This window comes from Eschrichtius robustus, chromosome 5 (genome assembly GCF_028021215.1).
Source record: "Eschrichtius robustus isolate mEscRob2 chromosome 5, mEscRob2.pri, whole genome shotgun sequence".
NCBI lineage: Eukaryota > Metazoa > Chordata > Mammalia > Artiodactyla > Eschrichtiidae > Eschrichtius > Eschrichtius robustus.
The window spans coordinates 34,034,248-34,050,501 of NC_090828.1; the positions used below are offsets into that span (position 1 = coordinate 34,034,248).

Consider the following 16,254-nt stretch of genomic DNA (forward strand, 5'->3'; position numbering starts at 1 on the left):
GGGCCCGAACCCGTGTCCCCCGCACTGGCGGGCAGACTCTCAACCACTGCGCCACCAGAGAAGCCCGAAAAATGTTTTTATTTTTAGTTTGTGAATGCGTCCCAGTTTTTCCTATGTTCCTCCATAATATCCCCAATGTTTCCAAAAGAAAGCTTAATGGCAGTGATTAATCTCTATAAAATGTCTTAATTTCACAAAGGACATTTTATTTTATTTTGACATTCACAAAGCACAATGTTTTCTGGGTCATGAATCTGTAGCACTAGACTGGTTTGCACAGAATATCTTCATAAAGGTGAGCCATTGACCCTCCAGACACTAGCAACTAACTCTTCCCTTTTCCTAAATGTTCCCTGAGGATTTTCCTCACCTTCATGTGTGTATTAAAGATAAACTCAGCTTTCTTTTTTAAATAAATGAAGGACTCCACAGTGGAGACACAATTCGAAAATGAGGCTTTTATACCATTCCTGGAAAGGCAAAATATTTGGGGCCACTGAATCAAAATCATAAAGAAGTTTGAGAAAAGCCAAGTTTCCTCACCTGCACACAAAAATCCCACTCTGCAATATTTCCCAAGATACCTGATTGGGAAGCTGTTAGCAAGTATGCTCTAGATGCCTGCTTGAAGCAAGCAAACTTGAAAGGGAGCAGAATCCAGGATCCAAGCGATACCCTCCCCCCACCCCAGTTTAAAGCACTTGACACATGCTACAATATGGATGGATCTTGAAAACATTACACTAAGTGAAATAAGCCAAACACAAAGAACAAATCCTGTTAAGATTCTACTTATAGGGCTTCCCTGGTGGCGCAGTGGTTGAGAATCTGCCGGCCAATGCAGGGGACACGGGTTCGAGCCCTGGTCTGGGAAGATCCCACATGCCGCGGAGCAACTAGACCCGTGAGCCACAACTACTGAGCCTGCGCGACTGGAGCCTGTGCTCCGCAACAAGAGAGGTCGCGATAGTGAGAGGCCCGCGCACCGCGATGAAGAGTGGCCCCCGCTTGCCGCAACTAGAGAAAGCCCTCGCACAGAAACAAAGACCCAACACAGCCAAAAATAAATAAATAAATAAATAAATTAAAAAAAAAAAAAAGATTCTACTTATATGAAAACCTAGAATGGGCAAATTCATGGAGACAGAAGGTCAATGAGAGGTTACCAGGGGCTGGGGGCAGGGAAAATGGGGAGCTGGTTGAGTGGATACAGAGCTTCTGTTTGGGATGATGAAAAAGTTTTGGAAATGGATGGTGGTGATGGTTGCACGGCAATGTGGATGCATTTAATGCTATGAACTGTACTCTTAAAAATGGTTAGAATGGTAAATTTTATGCTATATATATTTAACCACAATTTAAAAATCATCAAAAAAAAGACAGCAATATATAAATGACTATAGTACATGGCATATAAGCTACCAGGGACATAAAAATGAAGTACATAATGGTGCAAATGAGGGAGGGATAAATAATGAATAAATAAATGGAAGCCCACACACAAAAGCACCCTGTTACCTTAGGAATCTGGTTTTGGAGAAGCATGATACACAGCATACTTCTCTCACACTAACACGGGAAGCCTTTGTTTTATCAGGGTTCTATGAAAATTCAGTGCCTTGTCTTCAGTTGACAAAGATCCGGGGCCAAATATATGGTAGACTTAGAGCTGGGAGTGGCAGGGCAGGGTTGTGTTTAATTAGTAATGGCAGAAATTGCCCTGGGAGTTTGAGACAATAATCACCGGGAGCAAGTGGATTCATGGGCTGCCACGGGACAACGGGGAGTTCCTGACCACTCGTTCCCAAGGTGCTTATGCCCCTGGCAAATACCACAGTTTCCACAACCCTTAAAATACGGCTCACTCTCTCAAAGCAGATGGACTGCTTCGTTTGTCTCTAAGGAAAATTTGGTTCAAAGTTTGTAATGCATATATTTTTTTCTTCCTAAGAGGAATTCTTCTCTTACCTTCCAGATCTTCTCCAGCTGTTCAAGGATGTTGGAAACCCCAGGAAACAAGGGTTGACCCTGGAACATTTCAATAAAGATGCAGCCTGCACCCCTAACAAAGAAATAAGAGTCAACCCAATACTTTCAAGGAACCCATACATGAAAAACTGAACTACTAGCATTTCACCTCCCAAGAAATACTTTGAGGACAATTAGATAGGGGCCACATACTATGAAAAGTCTTGGCAGAAAAAGTCCCTATGTTAAACAAAAATAAAAACAGCCTGCAGCTTTTTGTTAAAATGGGACACAATGGGCATTTAGGAACACAGTATAGAAAGCAAACATTTGAGTTCATTCAAGCTCATTAACAATCTATTTTATGAGAGGAGGGGAAAGTACTGAATCTCCAAACTGAATACCCTCTTTCACTGAAACTAAGATGCTATCATTGTAAGAAGCATCATTATTGTATGTACTTTTAAGAAACAAACAAAAAAAACCCCCACAAGTTAAACTGTGATGATCAGAATGTTTCTTTCATATTCATTGAAAGGGCTGTTACAAATTTAATTAGACAGATTATTTCACCATATATCATACTTGTACATCCAAAAAAAAAATGGAATATTAAGTGGAAGAATTTGGTTTAGCTACTCATCAAACTTTTTGACATTCAGCATTTGACTCGGGCTCTTTGATGTCTGTGTTTATCCATGGTATCGTCCTTTGACGGTATCGTCAGGAGTTTGATGATACAGCATTTCGTAAAATAATCCATAAAACAACCAAGAGTCATTGGTGCTGGGGCTCCTAAGCTGACCTTGCAGTTACGTGTTAGCCCACTTTTGACTCCAGCTTAAAGAATGTTGCTAAACATGTCTGATTCACGCCTTCTCCACAACCATTTGGTTCCTAGGGGTTAAGAAGAAAAAAAAAAAAAAAGAGGTCTCCTGTCTTCCAAGTTACTGACACCCATTCTGCAAGTTTTGATGCTGCCATGTTGGATGTCCACACGTGTACAATGGTAACTACAGTCATAACTGAAGTATGGCTGACGGCTACTGTAAGATGCTACTGATTTTAAGACGCATCCTGATTTAACAGAGAATGTGCATCTTAAAATAGATTAAATAGGGAGAAATATAAATTTTCTTTCCTACTTAGTCAAACTGGAGAATAATTCCTCAGGAACAGTAAGAAGTAAGATTTGTTTTGCTAATAATGCACATTTTTACTCTTTTTTAAAATTTTTATTTATTTATTTATTTATTTTTGGCTGTGTTGTGTCTTCGTTTCTGTGAGAGGGCTTTCTCTAGTTGTGGCAAGCGGGGGCCACTCCTCATCGCGGTGCGCGGGCCTCTCACCATCGCGGCCTCTCTTGTTGCGGAGCACAGGCTCCGGACGCGCAGGCTCAGTAATTGTGGCTCACGGGCCCAGCTGCTCCGCGGCATGTGGGATCTTCCCAGACCAGGGCTCGAACCCGTGTCCCCTGCATCGGCAGGCAGACTCTCAACCACTGCGCCACCAGGGAAGCCCAACACATTTTTACTCTTACAAATCTTTATTTATTTATTTATTTATGGCTGCGTTGGGTCTTCGTTGCTGCACGCGGGCTTTCTCTAGTTGTGGCGAGCGGTGGCTACTCTTCGTTGCGGTACACATGCTTCTCACTGCGGTGGCTTCTTTTGTTTCGGAGCACGGGCTCTAGGCATGGGGGCTTCAGTAGTTGTGGCACATGGGCTCAGTAGTTGTGGCTCGTGGGCTCTAGAGCGCAGCTCAGTAGCTGTGACGCATGAGCTTAGTTGCTCCACGGCATGTGGGATCTTTCCGGACCAGGTCTCGAACCCCTGTCCCCTGCATTGGCAGGCAGATTCTTAACCACTGCGCCACCAGGGAAGTCCCAACTCTTACAAATCTTTTGAGAATGGTTCAGGTGACTGATTACAGAGATTATCCCCATGGTCTAATACTTCCCCAGTTTTGATGCCAAATCCCTTTCACCATAACACATAATCTTGCAAACTCCCTTAATTGTCTAGAAGTTTTGCTGTGGCATGATAAAGAAGAAAATTTCAGTAAAACATTTTATTATAGATCATCATATTATTAAAGATTTATTATGAAGTTTATTTTAAAATGGTCTTTTATATTATTCATACGTATTTATTACATATGATAAATTTTTACTTTTTCAATCTGACTGTAAACACATGCTATTTAACTTACTTTGTGTAGGAGAAAGCAGATTTCTTGATAAACAAGTTTAAGAATAATTTTGATCTTGTGTCTAGTTTGGGGAGAGAATATATATTAAAAGAAAGACTGACATTTAACTGTATCTTATCACCTCAAAAGACACAAAAACTATTTTCATGACCTAATATTTGGTTTGCATGTAAAATAATCAATTAGCTTATTCTTAGAATTTTGTATACTTATAAATAAGAGGTATCAGACTAAGTTTTGCAGGTAGTTTTTTGTTTTTTTTCCTCAAACAACAGGTTGTCTTTATCCCTAGTTGTTAAAAAGCTAATTTAGATTAAATGGCCACCATATTTTCTTTTTACTGATTTTTCATGTACAAGAGACATCTTGATATGTGACACAAGAATTTTGGGAATTCCCTGGCGGTCCAGTGGTTAGGACTCGGCGCTTCCACTGCTGGGGCCCGGCTTCAACCCTGGTGGGGGAACTAAGATCCCATAAGCCACGCAGCACGGCCAAAAAAAGAAAAGAATTTTGATCAGGCAAATATAGCTTAAGAATCTGGTGCACAGTATCTTGAGGTGAATTTTTAGAATTATTATCATTTTAAGATTGCTTACTAGCTTGTTTTTAAATATCCATGGTCTTTTTGCTTCTTGCCTTTAAAGCAACAGATATAAAAGGTAAAAATTAAACAATACATGGAGAATAATAAAAGTAATAGGAAACTGCCAAATGGTTAAAAAACATCCTGGTTGCTAGTAATGGTCAACAGTGAGATAAGCCAGCTGAAAAACTGAGGTGGTGAATACCATCAAATGGTCTCCATCCACCTCCCCTCATGCCTTGTCTTTGCATACTTGAAAGGTCTCAAATCATTTCATTTTGAAGTAAAAAACACACACACACACACATATATTTATGTATCTGTATGTATAGAACACATGTAATTGTTTATTAACTGACACAAAATAGAAATGGAAATGTAACAGCTTTTGAAGACTTGAACCAACCCTCCATCCAGTACCCTACCACCTTCCAGAAACCCAGGGGCTCACAAATCACCAGAAGGCCTGCGGGCATTTTAAACAAGGTTCAAACCATAGTCTTTGCTAGGTTTAAACCTGTAGTCCACTTTTTTCCCTCACCTCAAAAGGCTTTCATGGCTTAGAAAAAGCTTGTTGCCTTTTCATGTCCTTTCATACTGGTGGCTGTGGGGAGCCAAGAAGGAAGCCCTTTTCGTTACACAGTTTCTTAGTGCCCTTTATCTTCTGCACCACTAGGACAGTGTACACAATTGTGTAAACATATTGGAGAAAGCTGGACTTTAAGGCCATTATGCAAGTACTGCAGTCTAACACAAGATATTTGCACAAAGAAATAAAATGCTAATATTTGGTTGAAATTCCCATTTGTATGTGCATTTGTATGGTTGGTGCCATATAGGCATTCTCTTGAGTCTTTCTTTTTAAGCTTCACTTAGGGGCAGGTTAAAACCTTTCTCACCTAACAATCTGGAGTCTAAGGTTTTATATATATATATATATATATATATATATATAGTGTGTGTGTGTGTGCACATGTGCAATGCACTTAGAACACTTACAAGACAAACAAAATTCCTAAATCAATTGTATTTCAGGACCTAGAATACCCGTATCATAAATATCAGTGCACTGGTAAGAAAATAAGGCTGTACACCTTAAGTTTGAAAAGGAAAGATATTTTTCAGGTAAGCACTGTTCTTTAAAAACTATATGATTCATCTTCCTATTTTTTTCATTTATTCTTCAGAACTGTTTTTTTCATTTGCTTTGTAAACAAGTAGTATGGCTTTCATATTTTTTATTTGCTTCTTAAACAAGTTGTGTGGCCATCATCTATTTTGCCCACCCCAGACTAGCCTTAAAGCAAACATTTTAAATAATCTGAACATTCAGGTCTAGATAGGGAACCAGCTCCTATTTCCTTTTATTCCTCTGTTTTGTTCTTAAATCTTCCTTCCTGTGGCTCCTCTTACCCTACATATCTTTAGGCTTCTCAGAGGATTTCTGCTCTGTGGAGATACCCTTGGGGCAGCTCATGTAGATGAAGCGGAACTTCACATGCAGGAGAAAAAAAGACCTGGTGATATCAAAGAGTGAATCCTTCCAGAAGGGAGAGATGCAATGGGTCATTTTATTGCTCCAACTGTGGTTCTTCAGTCAAGTTAGACGAGACAGCTTACATATTTCCTGCTTTTTCTGGCTCTCTTCCTAGTCTTTTCTCTATTCTGAGCATGAACAAATTCTTCCATAAGAAAGAAAAAGATTCCTCAAATTCCTTAGGCAATCTCTGGAGAAATAAACCATCTCAGGAGTTTTAGGTTTTGGGAGGTGCAAGGAGTACATAAGAACATTGTTGGGAGAAGTGAATCAGTATTTCATTTTTCACTATTGACATTAATTCAGAACAGCATGACATATGGCAGTGACACGATATTTCCATTTGCTTTCCCTGGGCCACTCTTTATATTTGGAAGTTTGCAGCAAGAAATCTGACCATAAAGAATCTCTCAGGCAGTGACAACTTTCCATAGTCCTAAATCCAGCAGCTGCCTGCAGTTAGTTTTGGATAGAGGACTTGTCTACCAAAATAAATCCTTCTTTAAAACCCAGTTTACATGGTTCTGAAGAACCTAGGGGCAGGACAGGAATAAAGACGCAGACGTAGAGAATGGACTTGAGGACATGGGGAGGGGGAAGGGTAAACTGGGATGAAGTGAGAGAGTGGCATGGACTTATATATACTACCAAATGTAAAATAGGTAGCTAGTGGGAAGCAGCCGCATACCACAGGGAGATCAGCTCTGTGCTTTGTGACCACCTAGAGGGGTGGGATAGGGAGGGTGGGAAGGAGACGCAAGAGGGAGGAGATTTTGGGATATATGTATATGTATAGCTGCTTCACTTTGTTATAAAGCAGAAACTAACACACCATTGTAAAGCAATTATACTCCAATAAAGATGTTAAAAAAAAAACAACCCAGTTTACTACAACATGGATGAACCTTGAAAACATTATGCTAAGTGAAATAAGCCAGACATGGAAGGATAAATATTGTATGATTCCACTTATGTGAGGTTCTAGCGTGGTCAAATTCATAGAGACAGGAAGTAGAATAGTGGTTGCTAGGGACTGAGGGGAGGGAGTAACAGGGAGTGATTGTTTAATGGGTACAGGATTCATTTTGGGATGATGAAAAGTTCTGGAGATGGATAGTGGTGATGGCTGTACTCGATGCCACTGAAATGTACATTTGAAAATAGTTGAAATAGTAATTTTTATGGTATATATATTTTAACACAATACAAAAAAGTAAAAACAAAACCAAAAACAGTGTAGTCATCCTAAAACACTGAGTTTTTCTCTTCACTGAAGTTGCTAATGCAATCTTTTAAGGTCTGAAAAAGTAGCAGAAAAAGAAGAAAAGATGTTGGGAGATTAGAGGATGCTGGTTGTAAGTGTTGGGAATAGCCAATATGTCTTACTTGTATATTTTCCATAATCTAACTGTTTGCTCTGGGCTTCCCACGGACTCTGCTGTTCCCCAGGGTTTACTGTGAATGAGAGGCTCTTGCACTACATGTTATAATTAGCTTCATTGAGACAAAGGCTCTAATGCTCACCCACTGTCACCTGCCTCCTACAAAGGCATTCAGTTTGTACCCTACAGGGTTGCATGCCTGGCAAAATAGGATTTTTTTCCCTTTTCTTCTGTTGTAATCTTTTCCCTGCCCATTTCCCTCTTATCACTCTGAAAAGAAAAAAAAAAAACGGGGAAGAGGAATCCCAGGGTAAACACCCAATATCTAACAGTTACATAGAGAGTGAACAAATATAGTAAACAGTGGAAAATGCCTATTATTCTATCTCTACATTACTTTTTGAGTTTTACTGGACAAACAACAATAATGAAATCAAAAAGTGTAATGACAATAACTTTAACTTACAACTGTATTTTTATTCTGTAAGTGTCATCATTATTCATCAATGGAATAACATACGTTTTTGTATATGTAGTAAAAAGTAAGGGATACATAGTTTAAAAGAGATTTAAAGAATTGGTACATGAGCTGAAGAAATTATCCAAATGTAGCACAGAAAGTCAAGGAGACTGAAAATATGAAAGAGAGGATAAGAACCATGGATGACAGAAAGACATAGTCTAATAATCTTTCATTGGAGCTCCAGAAAGAGAGAATGGAATAGAGGCAGCACTCAAAAAGAAAATGGCTGGTGAAAAACATGAATTCATAATTGGAAGAAGCACAATATGCAACAAGCAGGGTAAGTAAAAAAAAAATCCACGCTAGACACCTTATAGTGACAACTGCATAGTAACAAAGGCAAAGAAAAAATTCTTTAAAACATCCAGAGAAAATGGGAGAGCACCTGAAAAAAGGGAAAGACAATAAGGCCAAAAGTAAACTTCTCTACAATTAGGCTGAGAGCAATCTTCACAAGAGCAGCAATGGAAGACAAAGCTGGGGAAATGGTATCTCCAAAGTTCTGAGAGAAAATAACTGTCAGTCTACAATTAAAACCTTAGCATGACTACCTTTCAACAATGACAGTTTACCTTAAGAAACAAAAGCAGAGTTTGCCACCAACAGGCCGACACTACAGAAAGTTCTAAAAGATTTATAGCAAAAGAAAGGAAAATTATTCCAAAAGTAAGACAAAGTGCATGAAGGAATGATGAACAGTTTTAAATTTATTTGCACTTAATGAAAATAGCTTCAAAGTATATAAAGCAAAAATGAATAGAATTGTTCATTGTTGACAAATCAACAATATATCAAACAACTTCAATACATCTTTCCCTGATAGCTTAAGCAGACAAAAATTATATAAAGACAATGTGAATAACACAATTAACAACCTTGAAGTTTTGAACATATGTAAAAACCTGTACCCAACAATTCAGGAATACACACCCTTCTCGAACACACAGGAAATAATTGAAAACACTGATCACGTACTGGGCCAGTGCTTCTAACGAAGCCAGTGCTACTTCACTATCTTTGGTGAAACACCAGGTTTTTCTCAATTTTTTGCTAACCTTTAATTTTGAAATAATTTAAAATTTAAAGTTGCAAGAACAGTAGAAAGAACTCTTTTATATCCTTCAAACAGATTCACCAATTGCCAACATTTTGCCTCTTTGGTTTTATCATTTTATCTATCTATCTATCATCTAATTTTTTTATCATCTATTTTTTCTGAAGCAGTGGAGAGTAAATTGCAGATACAATGACTCTTCACCCTTAAATACTTCCACATGTATTTTCTAAGTACAAAAGCATTCTCTTACATAACAACAGTGCAATTATCAAAATCAGGAAATTTAACATCAATCCCAATAGTACTATCTAATCTACAGTCCATATTTAAATCCCACTGATTGTCCCAGTAGTGTTCTTTAGCTCCATCTCCCCCAGCATCCTATCTAGGACCATGCATTGTGCTTAGTTGGCATATCTCTTTTTAGTCTCTTTTAATCTGGAACATTTCCTCAGCTTTTCTTTGGCTTTTAAAACCTTGACTCTGTAGGGGAACGGAAAATGTCACCCTAAAATATGCCACCCTCCCATAAGAATTGTTATGAGCTGAAGGAAACTGAGAAAAAGCAAACACCGGATGAGCTCTTTGCCTCTCCCTAGCTGCCTGAAAGGAGGGCATAAAATCCCCTTATGAAGATGTCCCCCATTCCCATCCCAGGAGGGGAGAACAACCTTATCACCATATGTAGAGATGGCACCAAGAAGAATCTATGTAAACAAACCTTGCTAAGTAACCCTTATCTACCACCAGGGTGCCCCATATACATATTCACCTTCCACAATTATCACCCCTAAAGAGTCCAGAAACCCCTTTCCGGGACTTCCCTGGTGGTCCAGTGGTTAAGAATCTGCCTTCCAAAGCAGAGGACATGGGTTCGAGCCCTGGTCAGGAAATTAAGATCCCACATGCCAGGGGGCAACTAAGCCCGCACACTGCAACTACTGAGCCCACACACTCTAGAGCCCACGCGCCACAACTAGAGAGCCCGCACACCACAACTACTGAGCCCATGCGCTCTGGAGCCCGTGCGCTGCAACTAGAGAGAAGCCCGTGCACCGCAACGAAGAGCCCTCACGCCGCAATGAAGATCCTGTGTGCTGCAACTAAGACCTGACGCAGCCAAATAAATAGAATAATAATAATAATAAAAGAAACCCCTTTCCTCTGTCTTGTTACTTCTCTACAAGTGTATCGTCCTTTGTAAGAATGGTATAAAAGCCTCCAAGGCTAGCTGTTTCTCTGGGGATTTTCTCTTCTTTCCATGAAGTCACTTCCCCTGTGTCACATAAAACTCTTAACATAAAATAAAATGTGTGTGCTTTTCTCCTGTTAATCTGTCTTTTGTCGGTTTATTTCACAGACCCATCCATTGAACCTCAGAGGACAAGGAAACTTCTTCTTTCCCTACAACGCTTCTAAAGCGTACAGTCTAGTTACGTCGTAGAATGTTCCTCAGACTGAGTTGATCTGATGCTGCCTCATGATGTGACTCGGTTTATGTTCTTTTTCTGCAGGAAAACCACGTATATGATACTGTCTCTCCAGTGTGTCCTATTAGGGGGCACACGATGTCAGTCAGTGCCGTTACCAACAATACTAACTCTAATCACTTGATTAAGGTGATGTCTGCCAAGCCTCTCTACTATAGTTACTGTATTTTTCTTTTGTAATTAATGAGTAATTTGTAGAGAGGTACTTTGAAACTATGTAAATAAATATTTTATTCCTCATAAAACCTTCCCCTCTAGTTTAGCTATGATGCTTTTTTTTTAAATCAGTCTATTATTTTCCAGCTTTATTGAGGTATATTTGACAAAAAAGTACGTTTATTAAGCTTCCTGAGATGCTTCTTGTTTGAACCAATTACTACTATATTGCAAAATAGTGATTTTCTAATTCCATCATTTTTTTTCCAGTTATTAGTTGGCATTCTACTGTATAAAGGAGCTTCCCTTCCTATCTATCTATTGATCCATCCATCCATCCATCCATCCAGCTATCTATCTACCTTCAGTATGGACTTATGTATTCTTTTTATTTTTTTAATAAATTTATTTATTTATTTATTTATTTTTGGCTGTGTTGGGTCTTCGTTTCTGTGCGAGGGCTTTCTCCAGCTGTGGCGAGCGGCGGCCACTCTTCATCACGGTGTGCGGGCCTCTCACTGTCACGGCCTCTCGTTGCGGAGCACGGCTCCAGACGCACAGGCTCAGTAGTTGTGGCGCACGGGCTTAGCTGCTCCACGGCATGTGGGATCTTCCCGGACCAGGGCTCGAACCCGTGTCCCCTGCATCAGCAGGCAGACTCTCAACCACTGCGCCACCAGGGAAGCCCTGGACTTATGTATTCTTATGTTATTCAGTGGTATAATACATTACATTACTCTCACTATTAGGGTGCTCAGAAGGTACCAGCTTTGGCCAGTGGGAGTCTCTTCAAGCTGCTTCCCACATCTTTTTACATATTCCCATCATTTTTTGATCACTTTGTTAAAAAATGTTCTGGCTTAACAAGATGTTCCCAGCTCATCTTATACTTTCCCTGACCCAGCCTCAGTATTGGCTACTTCTCCAAAAAGGCCTAGTTCTTTTCAGTAGGGAATGGTATTAAGAAAGCAATATCTGAGTAGCAGACCAACACTTATGTAAAATACAATAATATATTTCTTTTTAAAAAATGTACCTAGCAGAATCAAATGCAAATCCTCTCTGAGAGACCACACTTCATCCGAGCCCTCAAAAAAAAAAAAATCCCACAAACAAAATTCCAAGGATAATTAGCATATCATTGTCAAAAACAACAAAACACGCATGGAAAAAAGATACCATATGCAAGAACCAAAAGAAACAATAAACAACAGAAACAGACTTACAAGGAAGGACCGTTGCTCTAGATATGTAAGAGCTTAGAGAGGAAATTATAAAACTTTACTAAACGGCATTAAAAATGAGCTAAACAGATGGAGAATTATACCGTGTTTAAAAATTGGAGGACGATATTACAAAGGTGTTAATTATCCTCAAAGTGTTCTATAATTTCAATACAATTCCAATGCAAATTCCACTAGGGTTTTTCATGAAACTTGAAAGACTGAGTGTAAAATTTATATGGAGAATCAAAGAGGAAAAATAGGCAAGATACTGCTGAGGAAGAAGATGAAGTAAGTGGTGCGACTTGTCCTAGCAGATATCAAGTATTATTATAATGCTATAGAAATTAATACAGTAGGATGTTGGTACAGGGACAGATAAACTGACCCCAGTAGAACAGAGTAGAGAGTTCAAAACAGACCTATGCATTTATAGAAACCTGATATATGAGAGATTTGGCATGCAGATTGCTGAAGAAATTAGGGTGAGACCACTGGGTTAGCATAGAAAAAGTCAATTTCCAATGTATTAAGGATTTAAAGTGAAAGGAAAAATTTTACAACTTTTAAAAGAATGTATTGGATATCATTTTGACCTCAAGGAGGGAAGGATTTTTTTAAACAAGAAATAAAAGGGCTAACCATAAAGGAAAAGACTGATAAAGTCAGCAGTATTAAAATTAAGAACTTTTGTTTAAAAAGACAACATAAAGATATGAAAACATAAGCCATGAACTGGGGAGCCTGCTTGTAGCACTCATAACTGATAAAAGATTAGTATCCAGAGTATAAGAACTCCTATAAATCAATAAAGAAAGAAAGGGAGGAAGGGAGAGAAAAGGAGAGACAGAAACATAGAGACCAAAAGAAAACAAAAGACACACAGAGGTATTTCATAGGAGAAAAAACACAGATGTCAAATAATCCATGAAAAGACATCCAACCTCATTAGTAATTAGGGAAATGCAAATTTTATCACAACATGCTACCATTCTACCCACTAACTTAGCAAAAATTAAGAAATCTGATTTTATGAAGTTAGTGTGGATGTGGATAAGGGACTATGATACACTGCTGGTGCATAAATTGTTACAACCACTTGGAGAACAATTTGACACTATTTCATGAAGGTGAACATTCATATACCCTGTGACACAGCAAATCTACTCTTAAGTAAGTACTCTAGGCATATCCTTAAATATAAGTACCAAGTATATTCAAAATAGCAAAAAGAAATAAAACAAAAGGCAAACTAAATAACTGAAATGTTCATCAACAGAAAATAAAGTGTAGCCACATAGATCAACATGGATGAATCTTAGAAACACACTGAGTTAAAAAAAACCAAGTCACAGAAGACTAAAAACAATGGAATATCATTTTTATAAAAACTCAAAAGCAAGTAAAATAAATAATATTTTAAAAATACATAAAAATGTAGAAATATTATTTTTAAAAAGGGTAAGGGAATGATGACAAGAAAAAAAAATTCAGTGTAGAAGCTCCTCTGGTGGAGGGGCAGGCTGATGGGAAGGGGACACGAGTGGATGTGACAGTACTGATGATGTTTCTGGTTGTTACATCGGGTAGTGGGCTCATGGAGTTCACTTTACTATGCTTTTAATCTACATCAGTTTTCTCAATCTTGACACAATTGACATTCTGGGCTGGATACATCTTTGTCGTAGGGGGCTGTCCTGTGCATTATAAGATATTTAGTAGCATCCTTGGCCTCTACCCACTAGATGCCAGGAGCACCCCACCACCACCCAGCTGTGACAATAAATGTCTCCAAACACTGCAAGGGTCCCTGGGAAGCAAAATTGATCCTGGTTAAGAATCACTGATGTACATATTTATATATTTTGAATGTTTTAAATGTTCCATAATAAAACAAAGTTTAAAAGTGATGAGAAGAAGCTTCACTGTCTGCGAAGCACAACTAGGAAGTGATCATTAAGAGCTGAGAAAGCCAGAGCCTGCTGAAGGCCTTTGAAGTGACAGTGCAGAGCAGTGAGAGCTGACAGTTTCAGGGGGGTTTTGACTAGCAGGTGATATTTCCAGAAGTGAGACTGGGTATCAGGAAATCAGTGACTCCAGATACACTGGAGGAAATTCTCTTCAACTTTTCTCAATTCTTTGGGAAATTCAAAAGCTTAGTTTAGCCTTTTAGTGTTTTTCTTTTTTAAACAGGGCCTTCTGTTTATATAAGACCATCTAAGGAGTTGAAGGAAGCCCATACATTTTGTTACCTTTGAGGAGGTGGCCGTGACTGCAAATTTACCACACAAATGACTGGGATATTTCCAGGGATCAGAGCTAGATTACATAACACCACTGCTCTAGGACGATGAGTGGCTGAGAGCCCATTCTCACCACTGCACCCAGTTAATCCAACAGCCTCTCCAACAGTGTGGCTCTACTTGATAGTATCTATCTGGTTCTTACATTTGCACTACAGTCCCCCTTAACCCCTCATGCGGAGAGTTTATTACCCTTATTTTAAAAACAAAGAAGCATAGACACAAAGAGGATACATGGCTTTTTTGAAGATAACGTAATCCAGAGTAACTGATTAGAAATATTGGCATGAAAATCAGGTCTACAGAGTCCTGGTATTTATGTTTTTTTCACCAGGTTCTGAATGGTGTTTGGGCATGTGCAGACAGTTGTGTGTGTGTATCTGTGGTTTGGGAGTGTATGTATGTTTCCCTGAGGACAAGGGAGAAGACAAAGGATTGAAGAGAAGAGCTAGAAGGAGGGGCATTGTAAAAATCAAATGAGATATGTATTTGAAAGTACTTTATATTTCTGTATACAAATGTGATTGTCATTATTAGAATGATTATCTAAAATGTAATACAGGTAATAAAACAACCTTCACGGGTAGGATGACTCACATTTTCTTGGCACTAGCTCTTACCATATGTCCAGTTCAGAGGAATATTCAGTGGCTCCCAGCAAGGCATCAGGAGGGCGGTACCAGAGAGTCACAACTTCTGAAGAGTATGTCTGGCTGGGAATGGACTTGGCCCGAGCAAGACCTGACCGAAGGGGGAAAGCACAGAACTCACTGTCCTGAGACTTTCTGGAGAGCCACAGTGATACAGTCTGCCAAGGAGAGTATAATTGGCAGAGTAAACAACATTTAAAAAATAATACACAAACTTTGGTGCTTTTAATAGAGCTACTCAACTATCTTGATTCTTGCGTACCTCTTCATCAAGTGAATTTCTCAAAATTTGGCCTACTTTGCAGCTAGATGTGGGCTTCCTGGCAGCTAAGTGTAGCAAGGCAACTAAATTTTTGCCTATTTGATATGAATAGAAGTGATGTGTGAACTTCATGGAGGGGTTAAGTGTTGGTCTCTTTTCTCCTTCCTCCAGGCTGTAGTGAGGCGGAAGTGGCTGCCATCTTGAAATAGGCCGTGGGGCAATGCCTAGGGGTGGTGGGGCCTCATGACAGAAGAAGAGTGGACCAATACACCATGGGGCCACCACAGAGCTCTGACTGCTTAGGTCAGACTGTTACATGAGAGAACGTGAAGCTTTGAGCATGTACACACCTCTGTAATTTGGGTTCTCTGTAACAGCAATGGAAAATCGATTCACGACTAAAAGGGCAACCCTCCATTTCTGCAGTCCAGCAATCCCCAGTTTAGTAGATACAGGGTGAGGGCTGTTGATACACATTAGTTATTTGGCAGGACCTTAGCTGGATCATTCTCAAGTGCTCCTCTACAAAATGAGAGTACTTTCATCAGTTAGCTATTTATCTCACTGGATCACATGATCTATAGCTAGAAAAAAACCTGAATAGATGAGTCCACTGTTGTGGGGAATTTGATAAATGAATGTCTGTTAAAGTCTTACTGCCGCTATAGTAGCATCATTTGACATCTACCAAACGGAGAAGAGTGGTTCCTCAGCTTATACAGAACCAGTTTTTCAACAAAAATTTATTGAGCACCTGCTATGGTGCCAGGCACTAGGGATATAATGATAAGCAAAAACGGATCCAGGCTGCCCTCATAATGCTTATAGTTTAGTGGAAGAGACAAAATCATCGCAGAAGTATATATATATAATTATAAACTGTGATACGTGCTAAAGTGGAAAGAC

The 16,254-nt window shown here is 39.1% G+C and overlaps 1 protein-coding gene across 2 annotated transcripts in view; it reads right to left on the reverse strand.

The window, feature by feature from the left end:
- The window catches only part of CDK15 (cyclin dependent kinase 15), an 89,489-nt gene that overhangs the window by 36,894 nt on the left and 36,341 nt on the right, over nucleotides 1-16,254 (reverse strand). For both annotated transcript variants that reach the window (XM_068543825.1, XM_068543824.1), the window contains exons 8-9: nucleotides 15,057-15,177; nucleotides 1,969-2,062 (exon numbers count right to left, since the gene is read on the reverse strand). In XM_068543825.1, coding sequence (XP_068399926.1) covers nucleotides 1,969-2,062; nucleotides 15,057-15,177 — 215 coding nt within the window. The remainder of the gene's footprint in view (nucleotides 1-1,968; nucleotides 2,063-15,056; nucleotides 15,178-16,254) is intronic.